The following is a 26,854-nucleotide window of genomic DNA, read 5'->3' as shown; positions in this document are numbered from 1 at the left end:
GATGCAAATTAATAACTTTGAATTCATTGAATGAACAATGGCGTTAAAGATGAAAAGAAGAGACATTCTACACTTGTCCAACTTTTGAGAAGGCATTCATAGATGAGTACTTCGTTGCATATACTACAGCACCATTGAAACATTAATTTCGGAACTGCATCATGGGGACGGGAGTCATTTCGTGTGTAACTCTTCAATTTTCTTCGCAATATTAACGAAGAAATCTTTCACATCCTTTATAATCTTCTCTTTGTCAATGTCATCATATTTCATCTTTAGCATCTAAAAATGTTTGACTGTTTTAATTTGATACTGATTATTAATTGTAGCGAAAATAGGGAAAGATCTCTACTTCTCACGACTCCTTGCAGCACTAATTGAGCTGAAATCCGGTCTGACTATAACTGCGCTACACTCTTTACCGCTATAACGACTACAAAGCTATTACCTTCCATAATTTCACCACATAGTTGTATAGGATTTTGTAGTGTTTATTCACCTGGCACTGGAAGTCACATATCTGAAATAGGTGTTGTTTTGGGACGTATATCTTACACAAGAAACTCGGAAACAGCAAGGAGGCGCACAGTCACCCTTCGAAACATACCATATTCGTCAGTGAATATAGCATATTAATAATACTATGTCAGTCAGTTCGTCACAGTTGTAGTTGTTTGAACAACGCAACTGGAAGACGACAGTATTATTAAGGTGGTTTATTGTCATTTATTAAAAAAATAGTGCTTACGTCAGTCGAATTCTCAATATCCAGTAATCTTTGGTCTCTCGTTATCATCAATTCGGTCCCTTTACAGTCACTATATACCTGCAGAACCAATGAAATAATTCTGATTTTCTAAGGCTTAAAATTCAATTTGAAAATAAATTCGTGAATTGAATAGTTCTACGAATGCCGGGAATAGTGTTGCGCCAAAATGAATGCTCGTTGAAATAGAGATTTACTGTAGTTTACCTTAATTTTTTTATATGCTTTCAGCGACTCGCAATCGAATTGTGCATTACCTTCCACGTCAATGGCCTTAAATTCATTCTGAAGTAACTTTTTCCTATCGAAATTTAAAATATTCATTGTTAACAATGACTCTGCGTTACCATTAAGTCCGGGAATAATTCCAAAATGGATTTTTCGTCAGGAAGCTTTTCGATTGCATTATTTGTCAATCCTATCACAATAAATCCTCGCAAACGAATGTCTGGCAGTTCAAGCTGGAATTATTAAACCATGTCTTTTATAATGCATGCGATGTGTTTCATTATGCAAATTACATTTTAAACAAAACTCTTAAATATCCAAAATTTCATATACTGAAAGGAACTTACTGTAGTTCGGCGGCCATTATGGCAATAGATTACTTCGTCATCTGTATCACATTGACACTCATCCAAACAAGGGAACACATATCCTTAATTAAATATGAATTCATTGAGCGAATAATTAGAACCACTGAATTTACTTGGATACATGTTAGTAGTACGATACGTTCATCTGTTAAATTCAGCTACTATTAGACTCTCAAAATACTGATTGTACCCCTTATGATATTATCCATTTTTTATGACACGTTTCTAATCGATTTCACAATGGCTTTTTCTGAACAAACTTACAGGCATACATAAGGTACAATAACTTCGTTCATCCATCAGAAAAATCACATTGAGTTACCTTCCGTCGTATGAATTATGAATCTGTATGAAGATGAAAAGAAGCTAATATGAAATATGCACTTTTAGAACTTACCATGAATTGCTGATAAAATGACTGAAAGATAAAAGGTCGCGAAAAGACTAAAGTTGATCATCTGAAATAACAAATTCGAATGAAAAAAAAATGACAAAAAATGTAAATTATCGTCGATCGAAGTGCAACTGAATGACATTCTTTCAGATAACATCCTTGAATGACATCTTTAGCATTGATCTCTTAACACAGTTCAGAAATGACAGATAGGAGAACAAAAGTTTCCAAAAATTAAGGAATAAATGACTAGAAACTGAACAGCCGCATTTATTTACTTGACTCATTCAATTGATCAATATATTTTAATGGAGAACAACAAATTTTTCAAGTGATTTCTAAATCAAAGATCAACTCCAATTACTGCATTTCTCATTGCGTTCTATAAGAGAGATGGTATGTTATTTCAGTCTCATCGTACCTAATATCTTTTCTATCTTTTGTTGGCTGAAAATACTGAATAAAAAAAAGGTGAAGAAACAAATAAACAGTGAATTTTGGGATTTAGTTTTAAAAATATCAAAGTACATGAAAGTAAAAATTTGACAGTGGATGCATTGTTATTGTCATTCATTTGGTAATGAATAATAATATGAAAAAGTCCACATCTTACTAGCTTGGATAGTGGAAAATTACACTTTAGTTAGTCATATGGTACTTGTAATGCAATCTACTTGCATTCAAGCTGAGTAAATTATGGCGTAAATAATTAGAACAGCTGTGTCACTAAAATAAGGTAAGATATCCTTGTACAAGTTAGCTTGATTCATCAAAGAAGCATGTAAGCATGCAAATAAGCACGACGACATGCATTCTATTGTGCTTCCAGACAGCATAAAAGAGAACAGTAACTGACCGCTTTCGCTGGCTCAATGTTCATTTTCTCTTGGAAGTGAAGGACAGTGAGAGAAGCAAAACTACAGAACTTTCCTTTGGGAAGGTCAGCAGAGAAGAGGCATATGACCTTTGCAAGTAACTAATTGTTTACTTCACTAATGCATAACAATACATCTATATATATATATGGAAATGGACATTCCTTATTGGTGACTATGAGGAGAGTGGTGCAAAATTACTCCGGTAGCGATCAAGATGGATCCCGCTCATTTATCATCAATATGACTTTTCGACGTTGACTCATGCGTGCATCCTAATGACTCATTCTTCATGAAATGCAAACTGAAAAGCATGCATTCCTCGTATAATTTTCTGTTTCGGTTTAAGCTAAGAAGTGGAAGTTTACAACAGAGAATCTTCCTAACTTTTTTCATCCTCAAATTGAAAGCGATTGTTATTGTTGAAAATGCCTCTGAGAGGCTTTGTGTAAGAAATGTTTCCGACCTCGGTGTATATCGTTCGGGAAAAGCGCTTAAACAGTAAAGCACTTTGTTGAAAATGAATGTTGTGATTTAAGCGCTATGGAATGCTTTCCGCTCTCTGTTCCATTTTTCATTTCCCTCTCTCTCACGTATTCCCTTCCATATGCTCTGTTCATGATTCCCACAAAAAGGCATCAAATAAACCATTTCCCATACAGTACACTTTCCCGTTCCATACCTCTTCCATCTATCTCAAAAACTTATCCGGTTTACTGGCTTGACAAAAGTATGGTATGATTTATTATCATTCATACCTTTTTCCATTATTTCCCTTGCCAGTTATTTTACTAAAAATCATCTTCTTGTGTTTTTTTTCTGAATTTCTTTACAAAAATATCATCTTTCAATACATGTACCACGACGTTAGTAATCCAAAACGGATTTATAGCAAGTAATGTATAAAGAAAAGCAGAAATGCGACAAGGGAAAGAAATGGTGGGTAGATGTTTATGCTAGGTGACACAAAAAGATTAAATTGAGTTTTAAATGAACATTATTGCATTCTAGTTTCATCTAAATCTTCATAGCTTAAAGAAAAGTAAGCGAGCGCGGGAAAACCTCTAGAAGTTTTTAGGGAGTGAACTATCATGTTCAGTTAGATATCACAAGAATTTGCTGTCTTACAATAATTGAACCATTCCAAGGAATCAGAGAGAAACTGTTGGTCTAAATTGGCAACCAATTTCTTTTATAACAAATATAAAATATCAATATCACTAAATCACATTAAAGGTCATCAATATTCTACCAAATGTTTCTGTTCCTGGTTGTTGTCTTTAAAGCCAATATCGTTTGACTTTTTGTGTTAAGAGCACAGAAGATAGAATTAATTTGATATCATAACATCAGCTAATGATAAACTTTTGCCCTTTCTTCAGTCTTAATGTCCTTTCCCTTCCTAATACTGTTATCGAGTGTAAAACCGATGTAGCTCTTATTGTTCACATATCTATTTGCCATTATTTCATAACAACTTTTATTATCCTTAATACTGATAATGATAAGGATAAATTGGAAATGTTTTCGAACGATTAAACTTCTGATTATATATTTCACACTCCGCAGTTCAGTAGTCTACATTCACTTCAGTTCACTTCAACCTTTGTACAGTGCTAAGTGAGGATTTCATAAACCTAAACGACAGTTATTTGCACTGTCAGATGACTGTATTTCATTTTCCTTATCTTTCAAGTTACTTATATTTTAGGTGATATATTTCTAGAAGTCGTATCCATGGTATGGAAGTTGACTTGGTCAGGCAGTGAGCAAGAAGACGAAGGACTAAAGGTCGTATATTGTGATGTAATTATGAAATAAAGATGTTGATAGCTCACTTTGGAACACAAATTCTCTTCTTTATGCCTATAAATGCAAATTTCAGGTACTGCAGAAATTTTGCAGAAGAAAATACCGACATTTTCTTACGAATGCTTTAAAAAACTCAAAAACTCACAAGCTAGAGTCTATAGAAGCTGAAAACGTGGATTTTGTTGGATTGAGTACAAACAATATTACCACGGTAATACTGTTTAATATGTGAGGTGATGTACAATAGAAGTGCTTCTTCCTTTACCATTTTGCATTTTTTCTGTTCGCTGCTTGACCACTCCATTTAAAACTTTTTGAAACTTTATAGATAATAGAATGAAAGAACAACAGTAGAAGGGATGGATGAACCAAAACATAGTTGATACTATTATGAACAGCAATCAAACGTTGAAGATAATGAGCAACATGTCTAGAGTATAGATTTAACGCTCCTTTTTGCGCTGGAAGCACAGTATCGCTTTACGGTCGAAAAAGCGGGGCTTATCTCCCGGAAGTACTTGTTGACAATATCTGGTGTAAAGCTGAATTCAGAAAGTGTGTGCATAAAGTTTTTGAGATTTGACTTTCAGGATACTACAGATTATGGTAAATACAGTATTTATAAGGAAGGAATCAGTCAGCCAAATGTATATGATGTTATCGAAGAAATCTTGAACAGTCACGGCAAGTAAGTTGTTTAATTTATCTCGAACATATTAAAAGAAATTAAATCATAGTGTAATTTTGTCTGTACTGTGTAGCAGTAGTGATTTGCTTGAGTATAATGCTTAACTCAATGGATTTATTTGTAGCCATATACGAAGCTAAGATTAGATAAGTTACTTATTGCAAAGATGGAAATATGCACATGATAGTAGAGGTATGGATAGATTAAAAATGTCTGGATATCAATGCAGCGATCTTAATTTTAAGATTACTCTAATGAAAGTTTTTTTCTAACTGAAATTGTATAGACTACGTTCTTCATTCTTATGTTCACGAACAGGCCAAACCGCCATCATCCAATCAATTTGTTGTGGTACAATCTTGAATTCAAATTTGGTCGTTGGGTCAAATGCATATTACTATTGTTAGTGCTAATTGCATATGCTCTTGTTGGTGGCTTGCTTGTTCACCAATTTGAAGCACCTGCTGAACGTGAGCTCATTGCTCAGCTCGACCAAGTAATTTTATCACCAATATCAATTGTCGTATTTTTTTTGGATCCTTATTATCATTACACTTACAGCAAACCGTAGAGCGCCACAAAATTTATGCGAAAAAAATATCAGGATTGTTTACATCGCCACACTGTTACTCAGCGACAAAACAAAATGATAGTCGAAGTAGTACCAGGGTGAGCTTTCTAGAATACTTCCAATTGCACAATAATTTCTTTGTCATAAATCCTTGAGAAAAGAAATTTGGTTTTAATTATAGTTTATCATATAACTAGCTATCTGTTAACGAAATTATTAGCTAAATAATAGCTAACAGGATGTGCTAATGTCCTTTGTGTAATCATGATTTGAGTTGTTAGGCTTTTGTGAAAATAAGAGAGAAATTTCAATCACATGCTTAGGAAGTCTTTTTCTTCTGAATTGTGGTTAAATTGAAATGTGGAGCATTCAATTGGATACTGTAGATAGCACCACTTTCAAAACAGATAACATGTAATAGAAGGCTTGAACTGCTACTAGAGGAATACGACGAACTAATGGGTATCTTGGCCTACAAACACAATCTCTGGAGATGGGCCGATTACTGGAATGCTGTGTTTTATTGTGGCACTATTTTCACCACCATTGGTTTGTTCTTCATTTTTTTGTTGCGGAACCTTACAAAGATTTTCTAAGAGTCCTGATCTGCTAAATTTTTTCCGCTGATAGTGCTATATACAGGTTTCTAAAACGTTATTGTAAAATTCAGGATATGGAAATATATGGTGCCGAACCACCAAGGGCAGGATTTTTACTATTTTATATGCTTTATTGGGTGTGCCGTACATGTTGGTAGTACTGAATGAATTTGGAAACTTGATTCTTCTTTATGTGCGCAGTATTTGGTTTTTTATTCGAAAATGTTTTAAATGCTTCACACAATTTGTATTAAGGTGAGCCGATTGAAATTTTAGCATAAATATGCTACTGTACATACCTTTTGCCCATAATGTAACTATTTAAGGTGGAGAACGAGAGAGTATCAGGTTTCTAATGAAGCTCAAATTAGAATGAAAAAAATCCATGAAGTGGTGAAAAACAATAACTGTGACAGCAACCAAAACGTTTGTTTCTTACTTTTTAATACATTTTTTTTTTTTTTTTCACTTCGTGCAAAAACCGCAGAGTGAACTGAAAGATTTTTCAATTCAAATTGGAAGGTCGTATGAAAATTCAATTATGCAGTAGATTACTTCGTTCTTACCATTTTTCCTCTTCTGTATTAAACTTACCTTAACATTTCTGATTAATCGAACAATGACATCGATTATGTGACACTGGCCATGAAGGTGATTGTTTCCTTATATTTTGATAGTGGAACAGTTGAACTGGTAATCATATTCTGCGAAAATTAGTGTTATGATTATTTGTATTAACCATTTAAAAATGGAGCAGAGAATCAGAGATTGAATGAAAATTCACTCAGCTATATCACTTATTAAAGATTATTAATTGAAATAATTGAGAATAGAAAAGCCGACGTAGTAGATTTAGTATATTTATTGCAGGATGAAACGAACAATGAGAACGATGCTTACGAAACATTTCCAATTTACGGCGCAATTCTAATAATCATTGTTTACATCGCAATTTGCTCCTTCATATTTCGCATATGGGAACACTGGGACTATTTCACCGCTTTCTACTTCTTCTTCATCTCTTTAACCACCGTCGGATTGGGAGATGAAATGCCAGATCACCCCCATTTTGCATGCGGTAAACTTCCTTTCGCATTATACTAAAACTCTCAGTTTTCTATCTCTTTTTCTGAAATCTCATCTTTATGTTAGTAACTGCAACTTTAACTGAAGTACTGAATATAATTTGAGTAGCTAAAAATTTATGCATAAATATGGACTTTTTCAGTATTTTTCATATTTTTTATCGTTGGACTGGCTCTAGTGTCGATGTGTGTGTCAAGCGTACAGATGGAATTCGAAATGAGATTCATGAAAGCAATCAATCTAATAGATGAATACAGTAGAGAGCGACAACGTCGGGACCAGAAAAGCTTGCTGAAAACTGTTGGTAACTTTTATGTTCGTCTTCCTTCCAAGTGATAGGGTAAGTGAAAGCTACTATCCTTTCTACTGAAATTGCTGGTGAAAAAAGAAGTGTGTAAAAGGATGTGAGGTAAAACTTTTCCTGGACTTATTTTTTTGCAAAGTGCTAATTGTGCTTCAGGAGGCCCACTAAGATTCATCAACTCAGTCCCTGTGTTGAATCCGCTTGCGTTTGTACCAACTGTTTCAAATGATCTCACAAAAGAACGGTACTTATTTTACACTGCCTACGCCTTCATATGCTTCAATGAGCAGCTCACCAGCAAAAATTCTGCATTTTGTAGCTTCAAATAGCTCTAGTCAGTCCCAGCGGTTGTCAACATTTCAGTGCATACCATCTTACAACCTAGGGCTGCCTTCATGTGTTTATTAAATTACTTCAGCTCAATGATGATCACCATGCTTACTTATCATTCTTCAAGTTTCCGAATTAGTAAAATCTTTAATACGAAATATATAGCCATCCCGACCTTTTACACAAACAAGGAATGCTTGAAAGAACAAATTCTTCCCAAACCTAAGCTAGTTCAACTGCACCGGCTCTACAAATTACATTTGATCCGAAGTGTCCGGAAAGAAGCGCAACAACTCATCATGTTTCCAGTGTTCCATACACATTGCTGATAAAATTCTGGCCATAGTAACACTAGCATTTCAGTCGAGCCATGCCTTTATGTTCGTATTGTTATAAATTTAACAGTTGGAAATGAGGTTTCAGATGCATACATGTGTCCTTAGAGAAATCACAAAACAGCCTCCAAAGAGTACCTCCCGTCTTAGAAACAGTGTTGTGTCGAACAAGCGTGCGGCTTTCCAGAAAGAAAAGGCAGGAAATAACAGCATAATCGTGAAATGGCAAATGGGATTGTTCGAAATATATCCATGAATTTTTATGTCTGTATTCTGCTGTCAAACTATAGCCAATTTTACAGAGCTACAATTCGTGCATTTCTTTATAATCTAGAACGGTCTTTTTCTATACTAAGGTTTTCGCTTGCAACGACTATTTGAAAAGCTTTTTCTATTCACTGATATTATTAGAACTTTCTCATGTCCTGTATGTATGTTTCTTACTGCCGTAAGGGAATATTTCGGTCGCTCGCTAACATCTCCACATATTTTCAAAGGACATTTCGCTTCCTTGCTGCTAATATGTTAAGATTAATGAAATTTCATAAAGTCTTCCAGACCATCACTAACTAGTAATAACTCATTAATAGGTCCAACACACAATGCATAAAAACCAGTCGAGGAATTATTTTCGACAGAAATGGTGCGATGAGTTGTCGATAGCAGTACTGTTACTGTTAACGTAATATTTTTTAATGTGGAAGTGTGAAATGGTTTCAATAAGTTAATTTTTATCAATTTTTTATCGAAGACATCAGTAGACAATATTCCATCCAATGTTACAGCTGAGTATAAATAACACAGATGAACTGATTTCACAAATTTACAAATAAACAGCAACTGGATTATACGTTCCCTCACATAGGATGTCATTTCGAATGATTTCACGCTATGCTCCCTTCCACTTCTTAAACGAACTTAGTAAATGTAGAGGAGAAAGAAATATCCTAACGGAGCTTGAAGTTTTAAACTCCTCGAATCTACAACATCCTCGCTGGTCATGACAAATTCCGTCGAGATTTAGCATGAATCTTCACAGAATAAGCAAGGCTGCGGTAGTTCAGCATTCAGTCCGACGATATCGATGTCTTCCATTTTGCAGTTGCACAAACAACCACTTGCCGCGCATTCCGCATGACCATTGAACCAATGCCATAAATGTGCCATGTGACCACCATGACGGCATTTCTAAACAAAAAATCAGACCAGACTTGTGCTATCTTTCTAAATAATCCCATTTTTATGTATTTACAACTAACTGAAATCTCAAATTGACAAATAACAGTGACAAAACAAGCTGCTCTTATTTTGTTATTCAATAATATTTTAGTGATATCATTTCAAAAACATGTTAGTGGCTAAATTCCCTAAACCTAAAATATATATTACTTTTTTGCTCGTTAGGAAATTATAGTATCATTAAATTACTTACAGACCCATTAATAATGCTTTAATTAGTGCTGTAAGAAATTTTTCTTTCAAAATTTTCTTCGAAATTTCCAAACATGGAGGAGCAATTATACGCAAGTTAAATGTTCCTACTTCACATATAATTTAGAACATCTCATCTCTTTTTCAAATAGCACCATTGTTTTGTACTACATGAAAGCTAATCAGAAGTTAAAACTCATTCCCTAATGAATCTAACAAGCGTAACAAATTTGATAGATTTTTCAAGTTTCGAAAAAAAAAGTGTGAAAAGTACTTGACACCAGGTGAACCAAGAAGATAAGAGGCCAAGTTCGTGACATTCTGTCTGAACATAAGAACCCATGTGTCTATGACACAGTATGCATTTAGGAAGTGGCTTCAGACAACGAGGACATGCCATTTCTCGAGCTGGAATCGATGGGGCACCTGATGGCCTCAAAATAAATACCTAATCATTTCGTATATCATGGTTGTAAATTATTGGTTTATTACTAATTCAAAATACTACGAAAAACGCTAAACTTTGGCATACAACAACTGAACCCTTCGCTTCCACGTATCAATTAACTGAATGAGTAAAAATTTACCAGAAAATAGCCATCAACGATAGAAAATTGCAACCATACTAATTTCGCTGTTTTAATAGTACAAAGTCGATTTACGCATGTGAGGTTGACATGTCGCATTTTACTGAATAAAAGCAGAAAGACTAACGTCGTAGAAATGTTCGGTCGAGTTGCAGGTACGAGTACTGCAGAGGGCACCACTGAAGTTGTTGAAGTATCTGTCTTATCTAATGTGATATTCTGTGGACAAAACTGACAACAAATTTCAGCCTGAAAACCAAATTACAAGTACAGAAACAATTATATAAATAAGCATATAAAAAAATTTCAAGCAAAAAAACACTAGCTTGTACAGCATTTTGATTCATTCTTGGTTCTACTGAAATCATATCTCGTCTCCATCCAAGTATACAATCAAGACGAGCCCTCTGCACCCACATACCCCATGTGTTCAGCATATCCAGATAATCACACACAATAGTACAACTTCGTCTCATATGTTCATCTCTGCAAATATCCAGTTAATTGAAAGGAATAATAAATGAGAAGAAATGTAAAGAATGGATACATTTACAATACTGGGTAAATAACCTATTAATACAAGGCTTTCATAATCTACTTTTACAAATTCGGTTTGAAAAAGCTTCGTTAAAAAAGCTGAGAGGTACTTACAATTCATTACATGCTTCATTATCCTCAGTAGCTAGTAACTCGAAATCACTACTAGCAACTCCTTCGGCCGAGTAAGTTATAGGCCAGGATTGGTCCTTCATAAAACAGCGTCCCACTACCAACAGAACTGTAGCTGTTTGTATGTCACCCGTATAATCCACGTATCCAAATATTAATAAAATAAGTTTAACACTATTTCAGAATTTTATGAATAAAATATAATTATTTCTGATCAAAAAATCCAGTACACATTCGCTCTTTTGCTTCAAGTAAATATAATAATATAATAATAACACTCACTGAGACAATAAGTCATGAGTAGCCTTTTCATACGAAATACCAATTATAAGCAATCCAAAAAGTGTTCGGTATAAACATGCATTTGTGAATAACTCCTTTATCGATTTCATAAAATATTGGTCGCTAAAGTGAATGGCAGCGAAAGCAATTCTGTCTTCCAATGAGATGTCCTGGAATGTAGTCTTCTACATATCCATTTTTTAAGAACAATAACAAATCATTAATTCATTCACTTCCAAGTTCTCTCAATCACGCCTTTCAAATTATTCCATGAAGTGATAAGATGTATAACTTACTTGTTGATGAATAATGCCGGAAAAGTTATCAGAACGGTTATTCAGAAATGTTATGATCATATTGAAATAAGGATCCTTTACAGTGTTTCTGAGATTTTCAGAAAACGATTTCCTACAATAATTTTAGAGCAGAGGCACAAGCGCAATAAGAATAAATTTGATAAGCTGATGCACAAGATACCATTGTCCTGGCGATCTTTGGTAATATTGCAGAGCTTCCTGGAAAACTTCCATTTCCAGTAAACCTTCATCATTCGACTCTTTGCCCTTTTCTAACATCAAATTCAGGATCTGAAAGAAAATGGGAAGAAAAGAATTATTACCACACTAACACAAATTTGAAATGAGCCCACTTTTTCCATTTTCGATGAATTGGCTGTAATCAGCGCTGCAGCTACTGCCCGACTTTGCGTCCTCCTGAACAACAGCAAAACTTTTAGAAATATTAAAAGAGCTTATCAATTTTATGTTCTTCGATATTTCATATGTACGTTACAATGAATAAAAAAATACTTAGAAAAATGTTTACTACAACTGAGATAAAAGCAACAGTGTTCATGTTATTTGCTTTTATTTTCTCTTCCAATAAGCAGTTATATTACAATAAGAGTGACGTCCTAATCAAAGAAGTCAGCAAGAACTTACCTTTCCATAAAGTTCGTGTCAATGAATGCATCGAGCTGTGCGATGTCTCCAAGATTAGGCCAACCACATATCTTAAGCACCCGATCTCGTTCTTTCCCTTTGTACAACTGTAACATCAACAATATTGATATTTACTTTATCAAGGTACTGCGTTTTTTTCCTTCGTAAGTACAAAGTGAACAAATGATAAGAAAAAAAAGGCACTTAAGGGATGTATTATATATATATATATATATTTTTTTTTTTTAATATTATATTAAAGGTTTGATAGGAATCATACAGTTCATTAAGGTCCAGATGTATCGGAGCTCAAACCTTAGCAAAAGAATTACAAGTAGAGGTGAATAAAAATTTTCGTGTTTTGACAAAGGCAAAATTTCAAAGTTTCAAATGTGAGAATTTTCCTCATTTTGATATAATTAAATAACCATGTAAATGAAAAGAAAGTTACAATGAAATTATAATCAATTAAAGGTAATGTATGCGAATGAGGACTCACTGAAATGTGTCCAAGTAAGGGATCAGAAACAAAGATCTGCTCTGTAGTAAGTTCATCTTTGTTCGGATCTAAACCGTGTTGCATTATATTCATAACACCCGGAAACCTGTAAGTTCAGGACAACATCAACAAAAAGAAAATTTTTGAAAAGTCATAAACGCAAGCTTACAATGCCCCATAGACACATGGTTTCCAATCCATTATATTAATCATATGACGTATCCACTTCCACAACCATTTCACTTCAGACGTCGAATATGGACAACAATCTATAATCTCTTTGCAAGATCGTGTATACGCTGAAATTAATTTTCGAATCACTGCTAGGAATACGCAGGCTGGATATATCAGTTTCTATTTTTTTTAATTACCTTCCAGAGTAGTGCTTGAAGGAGAGCCAAAATTTTTAGCAGCACGATTCTTCATGATAAATGAAATATCTGCTAATTCATCAGTTACAACTGGATCTGCATTGCGCACATAAAGCTGATTACCAGATGCATGAGCAACAAAGCCCTGCGATGAATAATCGCCTGTCACAAACTTATTCACCTATAAAAAAAAAAAAAAACAAAAGAAATGTTTTCGTAGACGAATCAAGCATAACATCAATATTTCAAAGAACTGCATTCGAAATGAATAACGAACCGTAGCAAGCCTAACTTCAAACGCGCCACGTCCTCCATCTGGTGCCACGACTAACAAACGATTACAATTCTCAGGATGCCAGGTAAACCCAGAAACTCTTGAAATGCCGAAGAACTGGAAAGGAATTCACTAGAAGCAGAGATTTCGGCCAGAAGAATAGCTGTCACAAATTACATTATCACCAATTCATCATCATATTTAAGACATTAAGCATGATAACCGTTTTGAGACACGGCAGAAAAGTTGTTACTTTTTTGCCATGTTGCAAAAAAAAATGCAAAAAAATAAGACCTATTCTTCACGTACCTTATAATTGAGTTGTAAATAAGAATGTGATAACTTCATGGAGACAATATCTTCCGAATACCGAGTACCACGAAATCCTCCTTGCATCAAATCAATTGTATCTGACATTGGAAACTAAACAAATCATCATTCATAGCAGAAAATGTTTATTTCTCCAAGGAAAAACCATTACTTATTACTTCTATCAAAAATAACTTATGGTACATGGATAGATAACAGCAATATGTGAACAATAATCAGAACATACACTTGGAATTTCTATTATGCTATGATCCTCTAGAATGCTTTCGCATGGTGATATAAGTTCTGTAACAACTCTAGAATTCCGGCGGAAGCAGGATAAGCAACTTGGAGAATGAGGATTCCATAATATTTTCACTGCACCTGTATCATTCTTCTTCTAAAATATTCCATATTACTCAGTCATCAATTAATTGGCACTATGCAGCCATTCTTTACCTCATTATTAGATCTAATTTGAAACTCTTAGTTAATGAAAAATCATAATGATGGAAGAATAACTTGGCTTATTATATTCTTGTAAAACATAGAAATGACTCACAAAATAGGAAATTTGCATCCTATATAACGGAGATTTTAAATGTCTTCGATCGTATATACAAACAAAATCGTCAATGATGGAGGCAATACAAAAATGTACGTCACCAGCACTTATGCTTCGAACTTGATTTGAAACAGATACAGAGTAAACTGGCCGCGCACCTTCTCGTATATCGAAAAACTTCATTGAGCGTGAACAAGCCAAACATAGTATACTAGGATCATTCCTATATTTCAAAATATGTAAGCACTCCTTCGCATTTGAAAGATTAATCATTCAAAAAGAAAAACTATGACGTGAACAGCTTGTAATTTTGGAGACAACTTGAATAATCAGTCATTAAGCTAACATTTAAACCGCACTTATCAAGAACAGAAATAGGATTACTACTTACCTGAGCCAAGTCAAATCCATCACGCGTTCATTGCAATTAACAGAAAAAACATGAAGTTTCGGATTGCTGATGTCGAACACGCAGATAGTGTAATCTTGGGAACGTCCACTGAAAAAATTACGTTTTCAGAAATCCGAAGAATATACACTGAAAACTTACCCTTCCAGACATGCAGCCAAGTAAGTATACGTTACAGAACTGAAGTTTAAGAATGCAACTGGCTTTGGCATATCACACACGAATTCCATAGTTTCCATAGTGTCATCCAGATTACTGAAATGATCCAATTTATGCGCAAATGGGGAAGTACTGGAAGGAAATATTGACTAAGCAATTTACACCTCAAGAATTGTTTCTAAATGATGATCTAGTGTAAAAGCTTACCTAATATCTGGTTCAGCAGCTACCTTAGTTACTACCACTCTTCCATTTGCATAGCCCAGTGCTAAAGCCTCATCAGACAAAGGGCTTAGGTCAAAACACTGTAGATGGTCCTGAAAAATACTCCTGTAAGCTCTATTTCTTATACATCTCTTCGCTAAAAATTAATTTAAAATTATCAAAAACAGCTGAATCTGGCTGCCATTTCCCATTAACATTGTTGAAGTTTATACTATTCAGTCTGCGTTGACGGTTAAACATTATTATGCTTACATAAAAATTCTGGAACCGCCTTCAATAAATTATCATTCCCTTTGTCATATAATCACATTTTAATTTCAGAATATTTTCGAGTCACATCGAATACCACTTTACAAAGTATCGATTCACAAATGTTTCAGAACTATTTACAAACCACTCTTTAATCAATAATTTGTAGTCTGCAGTGCCAAAGTAATGCAAACTACAAGTTATACGATCTTGTTTAAGTTCACCATTACCACGACCTCTACAATAAACGAAGGTGAAAACAAACGGAACACATTACCAGTTCATTGGTTTGGTTGAATGGTAAACACTGAAGCAACTTTGGTCGAACCTCACCAACATCTTCATAAAACGCTATTTGTTCAGCAGAAAGAGCAACAAACTGTTGCCGACGACTGCTCAACCAGCGTACATCTCGGAACATCGCTCCTAAGGCCAAAACATTTTATCACTTACAGGTATTTCAGAACATCCTATAATTCGTACATCACCAATTCCGTACATGCCAAATCCAGCCCTCAACACCTGTTATACCGTTTTTGAAATCCCTCCGGGTTGGTAGCGTTAAGCTCCCCATATTACCGTACTGTGTTCAAAAATTCAGTTTAAGTGAGGAGTGCTGTAGTAGCGGAAAACTTCCAACTCATCTCGTTTATGTATTTTTTCATTCTCAGTTTTTGTCGTAATCCGGTAACTGCTGTACACTGTTGAAAATGAACTCCCTCACTTCTACTGTCATGAAAACTTAGGGAACAAAAACATTCATTACGTCCCAACTATTATTATGAAAATGATATTCTCCACAGGATATTTATCAAAACTCAAATAAGAATGAAATCCCAATAATATTACTGACTGGATCAACTTCTGAGACAGTGTATGGGGCAGACGGAAATAAATGGTCGGAATCAAAGGTTAGACAGTTGAGGAGAAATGAAGTAACGTTTAAAATATAGTTTTACGCAGTGGAAAAGGAGACTAATGAATTGTGGACGCCTTGGAAGGTATTCTGTATGGTAACCTTACAGTTTGAAACAGCTTCGAGACCCATAACTCAAATGAATATTACTACAAATAATTGTATTTTGGAATCCCAAATGTCCAGGCATTCACCCTCACTTCAACGAGATGTCTGAGATACGAATTTCATAACCTTTGTTTGAAATTTTATTTCGGCGCAAAAAGGATGCTACTAACAAGGTATTATTATGAATGCTTGAAATTATTTCACTCAGTAGGGGAAGAGTGAAAAATATACTTTTAATTCACTCACAAAATTTTCTCTAGAAAAATATGATGCCCTATTCGACTGCCATCTCTTCCCCAAGCATATCAATATATCGAATACTGCATTGCGAAGTCCTTTGAATTAGTGCTTTTCTAGCCATTTTTTTAGTGTTTATTCAATATTCATCTGGGAGCAAGTAATCATTACCGGTACCATGTTCTTTTAAAATAATCCAATCAAATTTTTATGAAAAAATTTGAACTTATTTGTAACAAAGAGATGACTAGCACAGCCAAGAAGTTACCAAATTTGAATCTGATTTCCCTGATTCTTCAGAGTTTACTGGCCGATGCAAAATTAGTAGTATAACGAGCAGTCAGCTTCCCAAATTCCTATGATCATCTCAAACTAGTTGGAAGATTCCGTCTAATTTCAGAGTCTGTAACATAAAAGCAACGCGTAACGGTACCACAATGTGATGAAGAGTTTATAATGGGATGAGTATATTGGGTTATATCGGCACAGTTGTAACAGATCATCAGAACACAGAGAAGTAAAGCTAAAATGCAGGTATGATCGTCATTTTGCATAAAGATTACACTTTTATCGAATTTGCACCAAATCAGAACATGTCAGATAGACTAATGATATTTGAACTGAATTAGAATCTATATATTTTGTTTTGCACAGTAAGCTTGTTTATTAATATAAAATTTACCAGACAAGTTAGAAAAGAGAGGTTAAAGTGAGAATTTTATCAATGATCTGTTTTTAAAATATTTAATTGCTTTCTATTTGAACGAATGATTTTTTACTGTGCAGGAGCTTACAGGTGTATTTATCCTATCTGGTGATACCTGTCCCTTCCGACCAATGCATGTTATATAACCATTCCAAAAACTCGGTAACTTTCCAAGTTAAGCAGTTAATTTCAGCTCAAAATAACGAAAGCAACACGACCAAACTGTCATCCCAGTAGTATCCTGCTCAAATACACCACTTCCACCCCAAAGAAGGGACACGATGGAAGAAGGCCGTTGTATCCAACCTTGACTTACTCTATTCCCATGGTCACAACACGATTTATTGGCATTATGGTGGGTTGCTGCACGAAACCACCCACGATGCTAGCCAACGATACAGAACACAGCACTAGTTACTTCCCCCAACGCTATTTTGTCATTACTAAAATCAGGATTTGGGTATTTATGTCGGTCTTACTATTATCATTAATACGTTATCACATCAGAAACGGGTAACAAAACAAACATTATACTTATCTACTCTTTTCCTTCTGCACCCATTCATCCTCCCATCGTCTCTGCCAGCCAGGGAAATCAAACTTCTAGCCAAACTAGTTTGTCCTACAAGTATGGAGTGGATACGTCTTAATCACCATTAACTCGAGCATTTTGCAATTGCGTCGAAATCTGCGGATTCCAAACTTAGCAAAATTAAAAGTTGACTGAATTCGCACCTCATTAAATGAAGTGATCCCTTTACTGTTCCGTTATATGAAACAAAAGATATGTCACATTCCGACACAATAATATTTTCAGCGAGATTTGGCCACTGCATTCATTAAACCTTTTACAGTACAATCAAATCCATATCAATTTTCTGTAGATGTAGAACTCAGATTAGTGTATATATAAAACTTTTTGATCCCAGATTTCGATATCACATTTTTGGGCTTTTTTCCTATATGCGGTGTATTAAAGAATGAGCAGAATGCTTGAGAGATGCTGCACACAACTGCTCCCAACTACGGCTGATCCAGCTTGTCTACGCATTGTTGTCGCTGACTAAATATATATGAATTATTGGGAGCACTTTATACATTTATTTTCCTTCCATCCATTAAAATCTGACCTGGTATTTCATGCAGTTTAGAAATGGCTGGGTGGAATAAGAACACAGTACAACATACAGCAACTAGGTTACCACTATATTCTAACCGGAAAACCGGAAAAGTCATGGTAGTATCAGCAGACCAACCAGTGAATGGATGTAAATAGACGCCTCGACAGCCATCACACGCTTTTTCTGAAGTAAGCTTATACCAGAAATATGTATCAATTTTTACAACGCTACGAAAAAGGTGCACTGAATGGTTGCGCTGATATATTTCATAATAAAACTTAATGAGTTAATACATCTTCAAATTGAAAGTTTGAATTAGTTACCTTGAGAGGCTTAATATCACACTTCACAACAGTAATGAGAACATGTCTAAACAATGAATTCTTCAATGCAACACTTCACTTTTGAGACTTGGTCAAGAAATGGGATAAGATGCTCTTCCCCACACTTCGCCGACAGCAAAGTAGTGAACTTTTTATTATTACATCATGCTACATACCATAACTTTAGCAGTACTGCTTTATAGTAAGAAGTACCCCAAACACCTATTTTCATTGTCAAATTTCATCTCTAAGTAAAGGCCGTTTTATTGTCTTAGAGCTATACTTAGCGAGTCTTACTGAGAATGATAACACATTGGAGTTATATTGATACATCTTTGGACTGCAATGAGTCATCAATTAGTTCAGTGGCTCTTTGTACTATTTTTTATGAAGTAATCTTTACTTTGGCACCTGCTTGATGAACCGCACTAAAATTTTCCAATTTTAAAAAATAACCAACGATTCTATCCTCAGAGCATGGGAACATTTGTCGTCATTAAATTTATGCAACTCAGCAAGTAATTGCTGTATTCAAGCTACATCTCCTGAACTCAATACTGTGTGTCCAATAAACATCACTGATCTCTAAGTATTGATGGCATGTTAAGAAGTGTGCGGCGATATCGAAAATGAAAATCTGAAATTAAAAATACCGATTCCCAAGCAATCAGTTTAGTCTTAAGGATGATTCCTTTCTAGTCGGCTTTTAACGCCAGATTTTTGCTAGAGTATTTCAGTCAAATGATGAAGGTAATGGACTTCCAGATACCTGAACCTCACCAGTCTCTTATATTTGTTGAAATTAATTCAGCGTTTAGACAAATACAACTTAACCAACCCATAAGGCCATTTGTGAGAAATAAGGCAATAAAATTACATATAGGGATCAAGAATGTGAATGGAGAATGAGACAATAAAGTGAGCAAGCTGATCCATTAACCGAATGCTTTGAATGTAGCTCATCTCTTGACTCTCGATGATTTTCCGAGTTTTGTGTTACTTTCAAGTCCATTTCAGGACATAGCCTCTTCGCATTGGAACTCTGTACAACCTTCCGGTAATAGTTCAAGATGCACCCCATATACCACCAGAAAATCCGGCACCCCACAGTCGTCGCTTTCCAGTTGTTTTTGGCTTCCCATTATTGAATGGCCTGCAATAAAAACAATCACTTTTCAAGCAAAAGCACTTCAGGAGAGAGAGAGATACAATCTTAAACTGCCATAAAATTTAACCTCTCACAGTTTATTAGTTCACAAGCTAATTGATTTCCACTATCAGATAAAGATTGAGAAATGAAGATAATTTCACAACTTAAAACTCGATACCACTTTCACTATAAGATTAATCAGTCAGAGCATTTCTCTCGGCTATATATCGTTCTAATAGAAAGAAGATAATGTGAATAGTTAATTTTTCATCAACACTATGTGCATTAGTTCTATAACCCATAAATTTTGCTAAGACATTGTTGCAGTACTTTTTTTACAAGGTCCCAAATAGATTTTGTACAAGATGATTAAACGCAAATCTTGTAGAAGATGCAGAAATCCCAACCTTGAAATGTTAGAAGTATTAGTAAGAAAAAGAAAATTTCTGAATAACTGAGGATCACATAGGTGTATAAACATGGAAAAGAAACTGACTGCATTAAAAATCAACCTTCTGAATACGATGTTAGCCACATAAGGGAATAATTATCTGCTGTACCTGACTTTGAAATTTAACGGCAAAGAAATGACTAATGATGGGAATGTTGCATCATCAAGATGGTGGTGTAATGGTTATGAATGAACATCAGGAAATTATGAAACAACCAATGACAAATACCATTTGATTTCTGGTCTAATATTACAAAAGTATTTGTGGACAAAGAAGCAATTGAAATAAGTACGTTTTACCTCCAAGATGTCTTCTTGTTGATGCAGGTGCCAATGTAAAAGGCGACAGCAGAGAGCAAGACTGATACGATAATGACAACAAAGGCCCAGTTAGGTACGTGTTCACGGTCCTTCGATCCTTCTCCCATGGTAGAAACTGTTGGTTGTCTTGCCCTCACATCCATTACACTTAATAATTCATCCACTAGCTGCTCCGCTTCCCCACTTCCGTATTTCCCTCTGAGCTAAAATAAATTCTGATATTCCTCATACTGCCATATTTTGCGATCAGAATCGAAATCCATGCAGTTAACATTTCTGTTCCTTTATAACTATGGCTTTATACCACTAAGTCAACTGATGCCGTACTTGGCTGGCAAAAAATCGTGTATCTCACAAACGTTGAGAAAGCAATTCCCTCCACAAGAATAGGAGACTCCACATTACCTTCTTTTAGTTACTTTTCAAATAATCTCTTATCTAAATTTAATTTTCATTCATTATCTAACAGGAGTGAAAGCTCATTTTATTCTTCTTAGTACCTTTTGTTCTTTCCTTATCATTCTCAGTAGGCTGGCTATCTGGCACATTCAAGCAACATATTAAAAGAGCTGCTCAAATTCAATTAACTATGTCCGAAGGCTTCAATATTAGAACCTGAAGAAACATGTAAGCATTAGAAAGTGAAAATCCATTTCTGCTTTACGCCATAGTTTTATCCGCAGCATTCTTTTCAAACTGTTACCCTTCATCATCCAAGTACCTTAATGCTATGGAGGGAAAATAAAAATCTGTAAGCTTGATACATAAAAGACATCAAAATTCACAATTCTGTTTTAAATTCTAACACCGGTTGACGAAAACTATTCTACTACAACACTTAAAATTAACGTGACAACTAATCTGTTTTCAAAATGTTGGTAGTGAACCATGTGAATGAATATATTCTGTCAATAAATTATTTTCAGTGGCACACCCTAAACAAGTTTGTTGCATAAGTAATAGCAGAAGAGACAACTCAGGCCCTATTTATTTTCACTCTTCTCTGCGAGGCCCTTCTTCGCCTTGCCTTTTCAAACTTTTTCGTTGATTCGCACTCTCCCCTTTCCTGTTATATTTCTACCGGTGTATTGAAAATCCCATAACCAGTTTACTCTTCTTTTAAATTAACACTAAGAATTATGTGATATACCGTTAATTTCTAATGCATAGATAAATTTCCAATAAACTTGCCCCGTGCAAATAGCACAACATCACGCACACGCCCAGGATGGATGAAATGCTTTTAATCCCCCAAATATTTTTTCATTCAAATGTCAACAATTGCAGCTTTTGCAGCATAAATGCAGCAGCAAACAGTCTTTTTAAAATCACCAGGACAGTATACCTGACAGATTGCCACTAGTGAGAGGAAGACTAATGGTGAATGATGACATAATATATCAATGACAACGTTAAGAATTTCTGGGCACTGTGGAAATCATGCGGTAAAAACAGCACAGAACAGTGTCATCTAGAAATAAGTCATCTGCTTCTAATATTACTTTCAAAAATATTACTAAATTTTCTTTAAATCTTTCATGAGTAAATATACTATCCGAAGTTGATCTTCAGCAATTTTATCTAAATCTGCTTTCATTCTAAAAAGTTCAAAATGCAATCGCAGATTAGATTGTAGTGTGAGACAAATACCTAGAAATTGCCTGCAACTACTGTAGCTTCCATTTCATGACTGGTCACATTTGAGCAGTAAAAATTAGTGTTTGATTGCTTCCGTCTTGGGTTGTACCAAATCTTCAGTAATGAATCATATACAACATGTTTTTGTACAATCTCATTTAAATGAAGTGTAAAATCGGAAATTTAATTTCGTTCTTGAATATAGTATTTTATATACAGTATATTTTCAGCGAATACAGCGTATTTTATAACTCGTCATGAAACCATGCCGAAATGATGGACAGACCTACTGATGTTTCTTGAATAGCACACGAACTTCTATCAGTATATATTAAGTCGGAAATGCCATGGCTAGTTCTGTACCTTAACAATTAAGAAAAACGAAACAAAAACGAGGCATGCGAAAGATTACTTCACAATAGACCTAATGTTTCTAAATCAGGTCAACAAACCATTATACTAGAAACAGCAATAATTTAAGAAGTTATATTAATAATAATGACTAATATTATAAGAGTGTCGATAGTAATATTATTATTATCACTTATTATTATTGTTTTCTTTATTACTATTATCAACAGCAGTAGTAGTAGTAACAGCAGTAACGGTAGCAATAGGAGCAGTAGCAGTAGCAGTAGCAGTAGTAGTAGTAGTAGTAGTAGTAGCAGTAGTAGTAGTAGTAGATAAAGTAAGCTGGAGGAGCTGTTGCTATGGCAACAACAGCAGCATAGTGCGGAGGTTAAGCACGTTTGTGATACGCTTTCAAGTCAGAGGATAATTTGAATGGCTCAGCTGTTATATGTTTCAATTATACAACTGTGAGAGCATCGTACTGCTGCTGAAACTTAAAATATGTTAACCATCAACATTCCTGTTGTGTCACTCCCTGGTGATACTTTCGCTACCGGAATGTGGTAGTTTTGGCCAGACGTATGCCTCAATCCCAATCAAACAAGAAAGTCATGAGATTCTCCTTTCTTTCCCTGTCCTTTTCCCGCACTACTGCCAAAAAGAGTCAGTACTCTGAAACGTTCCTTTTTGAGCACCTGGTGATATCAAAAAACATCCGCATGACTTATAATTAAACCATTCATTTCGTACGACACTTCCTTATCAACAAAATTTAACTTCATCTTCATTAGCATATATATAAGCTGATAACGCTATAACTTATGTTGAACCTTAGCTGCATGAACATATTTCTAAACTAATATAGTCCAGTCCTCTTTTAGAATACTGCTTGTAGGTATAAACGAAAATTTCTAATTGCTTACTGAGAACTTATTAAAGAACAGTACTAATGAAACGGCTGTTTACATATTCCAATTTTTATCATTATTTTGTCACCATTTACAGGATCTATTCAGCTGAACACTTCAATCAAAAGTGTATCTAACAGATTGTGGGATGCCAGAATGGTATAACGTAATTTCCTGCACGTAATCACAAGTTAATCTGCGACGAGAGCCGTCAGAACTATGACCTGGTAAGATCGTAATTGCAGCTGACGCCATAAGGTACTAGTATTGCGACGAACAGATAAAACTGGAATAAGCTTCGACTGATGGAAAAGAACAATCAGCGCATCAAAATGACACGATAATTTGTCTGCCCATTTCACACTCGCCATATCTGCAAGTTCGCTCCAGTTTTGCCTCGAACTGCATTCCACCATCGCCACAATCATCGTTCCTCTACAAACAGGTCCACCATTTAATCCAGTGCATACGCCTTTTCTAGCAGAGTTACGTTTGAGAAACAAAAACAAATGATTCCCATCTTCTCTTTTTTAACGCTGAGAGAAGGAGTGGTGCCTAAGAATCAAAGAATCAATGAACTCTCAATCAACGTTCATATAATTTCATTTATTCAAATCACCTTTTTCCCATAATTTCTGTTGACCGCGAAGGACGCTCAGTCTCTCGCTGGCTCCCATTTAAACATGGTTCAAATCTGAAATTAAATCTATAAATTCAACCCCAACATACCTTAAAGGCAAAAATTAAATTGAGTCGAAACATATTAGCATGAATACGTGACACTGTTCAGAAAATAAGCATGAATGAACCATCTTTCTCTCCATTATGTGTATAGATATATGTACTGATAACAAAAATTTCAACATTATGTATAGATAGATAATAAAGAAAAAAGATAATAAAATTCATATGCAGCCATACATTTACATATTTGTTTCCTTATTATCAAGAAACTTATCAAAGATGATGAGGAATATTATATGATGGAAGTAGAGTTCAATTAAAACACGAAAGTTTAAGGAAAAAACCTGGAAGATATCTGCTTTTCAATGCTGTTAACCAGATGCTCGCTGTATAGAAAGGGTGATATGCAAATATGAGTCGTATAGTAGGAGCAGCTTGTACATTCTGAATCTATTGCAAAAATTCGTCTTGCATTTACTGAATTCCAAAACAGTACTGGAGCCACTATAAGTAATATTGGTCTATGAATACATTGCATCCGAAAAATCACCTGGAAGAAGAAAAACGTGTCTTAAAGAACAAGGAAAAAGGGGTGAATTCTACAGTATTCCTACATTTAGTTATCCTCGAATTTATTCCCAAATAGAATGCAATTGAGAAATGGGATGACACACTGCCAAAATCAAATCCCGAGCAACTAGCACACATGCTGATAAAATTACATATTCATGGGTAAACAAATCTGACGCCTAACTGGAAGTGTGAGTGAAGCTGGGAAGAGCTCCAATAAGGTTGCGAAATAAAAGTTGCCCTCAACTAACCATATTTAACTCTCTTTCTCAAATGATTCCATCATGCATTCGACGCTTTTTCGTCACTTAAAATACCTATAACTTATCCCTTATGTTGCTACAACAAAAACATTCCATCTCAACCTTCGCAGAAGGTATCATCTCCATATATCTCGTGTTAGTTTTCGAGAGCAGTATAGTACATGGAGAAATAAAGTACAAGAAGAGAGCAAATGAGATGCCTGTCTTTCCAAGGAATGCTATTATACAAAGCAGTGAAATACGAATGAGCTCAGTGGCACCTTCTCATATCCTTTCAATCATAATTTAATATCATCTTCCGGACATATTATCCACTCCTCTTCCTTCATTTGCCAAAAATTATTACCAAAAGCTCCAATATTTGCACTATGCATCATCACAATTCAATTTTATGCAAACAAGAAAATATAGAGGAGTAATCGGCTTATTATTCGTAATCATTCCGTTTTATTCCTTCACTCCCCCTCCATATCCCAGTTCTGCTTTCGCTACCATAAACGCCCATTTCTCTAACCACAAGAAGGAATATCTACTACTTTGAAAAAAGATTTAGAATGAGCTTTATTTATCAAGAGTTCAGGGACGACAGAAACTGAAGGATGTTGATTAATAGAAAATGTCTAAGTGGACAAATTCCGTTAGGTAATCACTTTTTGCTTTTACAAGACATAACTGGAAAAACTAACAGCAGAAACTCCCAATTTTTTTTTTTTTTGAACCTGCAATTATGTGATGACAACGAATCCTCGCTGGTGACCTGACTTGATCTCATACAGTTAGCAATATTTACAAAGTAAGTAAAAAAAGTGATAACCATTTTAAAGCACTCCGAGATATTCCTCTATAAACTAAAAACAATTAAAACTAGCCATCCTCAAAGCAAACAAAAATAAAAAGTAAAGCAAACGGGACACACTCTGTATATAAAAACTATAAAAGACAACAATAACAAAATAAAAGGAAAAAAAAAAACAAATCCCAAAATTATAAGTAAAAGTAAAACAGAAAAATCCCTAAAAAATGCACAAAAAAATCCAGTAAAACTCATTCCATCTTAATAAAAGCAGCCATGAATCAGTCACCTTAGGAAAGCTTTGGATCGAGAAATAAATTCAGAGAATAAGTCCAACATATTGTCCAAAAATTAAGGCGGTGAGAAATTAATAACTATGTTAACCACCATATTTCTGTAATAATTTCACAATCATTCACAACATAATTTTCTACCATAATATCAGAATTTCTTCATCGTGCTATCATCGTATCTTCATGTGACCGTCATTATATTAAGGTATTAACAGCTAGTAATGTCATGCTAACATATATAATTTGTGGTCACTATGGAACAGTTTAATATGGGACAAAAGAATTTTGATGAAAAAGTCGCTTTTTTGAAGGACGGAGAGAAATTCAATATCTTTCCTACTCAGCTCAATCATTTCGTGTTTATTTTTCAATTTTGCTTGTGAAATTACGAAGAACTAAACAAATGCATAAAACGAAAAGTATAACTGCAAAGATTAAAGGATTGAACTTGAACCCATTTTTCAAAGCCGAAAATATCTGCACAATCAATTGGCTGCAATTTATGTCTTACTTTAACATTTGCAGTCGTTGGCATATTACGATAGTGAACGTTGGGAGCTTAAACCTAGGAATATAGCTTGAAATATTTGAAGTTTTTTTGTTTGCCCAAATACTGTTAAAGGAATAATCATGTACAATAACTCCAGTTTAAACCAATTTATAACTTAGTTCTTTTCAGAAACAGTCATAAAAAC

General features: G+C 34.7%; 7 protein-coding genes across 10 annotated transcripts; 2 read left to right on the top strand and 5 right to left on the bottom strand.

Moving 5' to 3' along the window:
* Window positions 1–174: 174 nt before the first annotated feature.
* Bm6778 (Uncharacterized protein) lies at window positions 175–1,913 on the bottom strand (the record flags this gene model as incomplete). 2 transcript variants are annotated; one of them, XM_001899545.2, is made up of 7 exons in its annotated part: window positions 175–282; window positions 449–520; window positions 749–826; window positions 974–1,039; window positions 1,114–1,227; window positions 1,342–1,424; window positions 1,760–1,913. In XM_001899545.2, the coding sequence occupies 7 exons, from the start codon at window positions 1,911–1,913 to the stop codon at window positions 175–177; spliced, it is 675 nt and encodes a 224-aa protein (XP_001899580.1). The 2 variants fall into 2 exon arrangements, with proteins under 2 accessions (XP_001899580.1, XP_042929405.1); XM_043073471.1 differs by having other exon boundaries at window positions 1,760–1,820.
* Window positions 1,914–4,368: 2,455 nt separating this feature from the next.
* On the top strand, window positions 4,369–8,571 carry Bm5450 (Uncharacterized protein; the record flags this gene model as incomplete). Its single annotated transcript, XM_043073470.1, has 12 exons — window positions 4,369–4,422; window positions 4,517–4,654; window positions 5,034–5,131; window positions 5,450–5,627; window positions 5,693–5,800; window positions 6,110–6,251; window positions 6,373–6,556; window positions 6,628–6,727; window positions 7,172–7,379; window positions 7,530–7,691; window positions 7,848–7,935; window positions 8,445–8,571. 12 exons carry the CDS (start codon window positions 4,369–4,371, stop codon window positions 8,569–8,571), a joined length of 1,587 nt encoding a protein of 528 aa, XP_042929404.1.
* An 805-nt stretch (window positions 8,572–9,376) lies between these two features.
* Bm10934 (Uncharacterized protein) lies at window positions 9,377–15,747 on the bottom strand (the record flags this gene model as incomplete). 2 transcript variants are annotated; one of them, XM_043073469.1, is made up of 21 exons in its annotated part: window positions 9,377–9,544; window positions 10,062–10,221; window positions 10,502–10,623; window positions 10,701–10,860; window positions 11,026–11,217; window positions 11,326–11,495; window positions 11,622–11,733; window positions 11,803–11,912; window positions 11,975–12,038; window positions 12,267–12,373; window positions 12,766–12,871; window positions 12,935–13,064; window positions 13,137–13,317; window positions 13,414–13,527; window positions 13,720–13,833; window positions 13,967–14,119; window positions 14,282–14,507; window positions 14,676–14,783; window positions 14,835–14,948; window positions 15,060–15,169; window positions 15,604–15,747. In XM_043073469.1, 21 exons carry the CDS (start codon window positions 15,745–15,747, stop codon window positions 9,377–9,379), a joined length of 2,865 nt encoding a protein of 954 aa, XP_042929403.1. The 2 variants fall into 2 exon arrangements, with proteins under 2 accessions (XP_042929403.1, XP_042929402.1); XM_043073468.1 differs by having other exon boundaries at window positions 10,707–10,860.
* A 1,368-nt stretch (window positions 15,748–17,115) lies between these two features.
* Bm1502 (Uncharacterized protein) lies at window positions 17,116–17,810 on the top strand (the record flags this gene model as incomplete). The annotated part of the gene is made up of 2 exons (XM_043073467.1): window positions 17,116–17,121; window positions 17,487–17,810. The coding sequence occupies 2 exons, from the start codon at window positions 17,116–17,118 to the stop codon at window positions 17,808–17,810; spliced, it is 330 nt and encodes a 109-aa protein (XP_042929401.1).
* Window positions 17,811–18,266: 456 nt separating this feature from the next.
* Window positions 18,267–19,224, bottom strand: Bm683 (Uncharacterized protein; the record flags this gene model as incomplete). Its single annotated transcript, XM_043073466.1, has 2 exons — window positions 18,267–18,356; window positions 19,198–19,224. 2 exons carry the CDS (start codon window positions 19,222–19,224, stop codon window positions 18,267–18,269), a joined length of 117 nt encoding a protein of 38 aa, XP_042929400.1.
* Window positions 19,225–19,248: 24 nt separating this feature from the next.
* Window positions 19,249–19,749, bottom strand: Bm682 (Uncharacterized protein; the record flags this gene model as incomplete). Its single annotated transcript, XM_043073465.1, has 2 exons — window positions 19,249–19,374; window positions 19,678–19,749. 2 exons carry the CDS (start codon window positions 19,747–19,749, stop codon window positions 19,249–19,251), a joined length of 198 nt encoding a protein of 65 aa, XP_042929399.1.
* Window positions 19,750–19,802: 53 nt separating this feature from the next.
* Window positions 19,803–24,778, bottom strand: Bm2773 (Uncharacterized protein; the record flags this gene model as incomplete). Of its 2 annotated transcripts, XM_043073464.1 has the most annotated exons (5): window positions 19,803–19,890; window positions 20,639–20,862; window positions 23,781–23,991; window positions 24,176–24,250; window positions 24,585–24,778. In XM_043073464.1, the coding sequence occupies 5 exons, from the start codon at window positions 24,776–24,778 to the stop codon at window positions 19,803–19,805; spliced, it is 792 nt and encodes a 263-aa protein (XP_042929398.1). The 2 variants fall into 2 exon arrangements, with proteins under 2 accessions (XP_042929398.1, XP_001899584.2); XM_001899549.2 differs by lacking the exons at window positions 23,781–23,991; window positions 24,176–24,250; window positions 24,585–24,778 and adding an exon at window positions 21,160–21,207.
* Between the last annotated feature and the right edge of the window lie 2,076 nt (window positions 24,779–26,854).

The sequence above is a fragment of the Brugia malayi genome, assembly GCF_000002995.4.
Source record: "Brugia malayi strain FR3 genome assembly, contig: Bm_v4_ChrX_scaffold_001, whole genome shotgun sequence".
NCBI classification, from domain to species: domain Eukaryota; kingdom Metazoa; phylum Nematoda; class Chromadorea; order Rhabditida; family Onchocercidae; genus Brugia; species Brugia malayi.
This window is presented reverse-complemented; position numbering and strand designations above follow the sequence as displayed.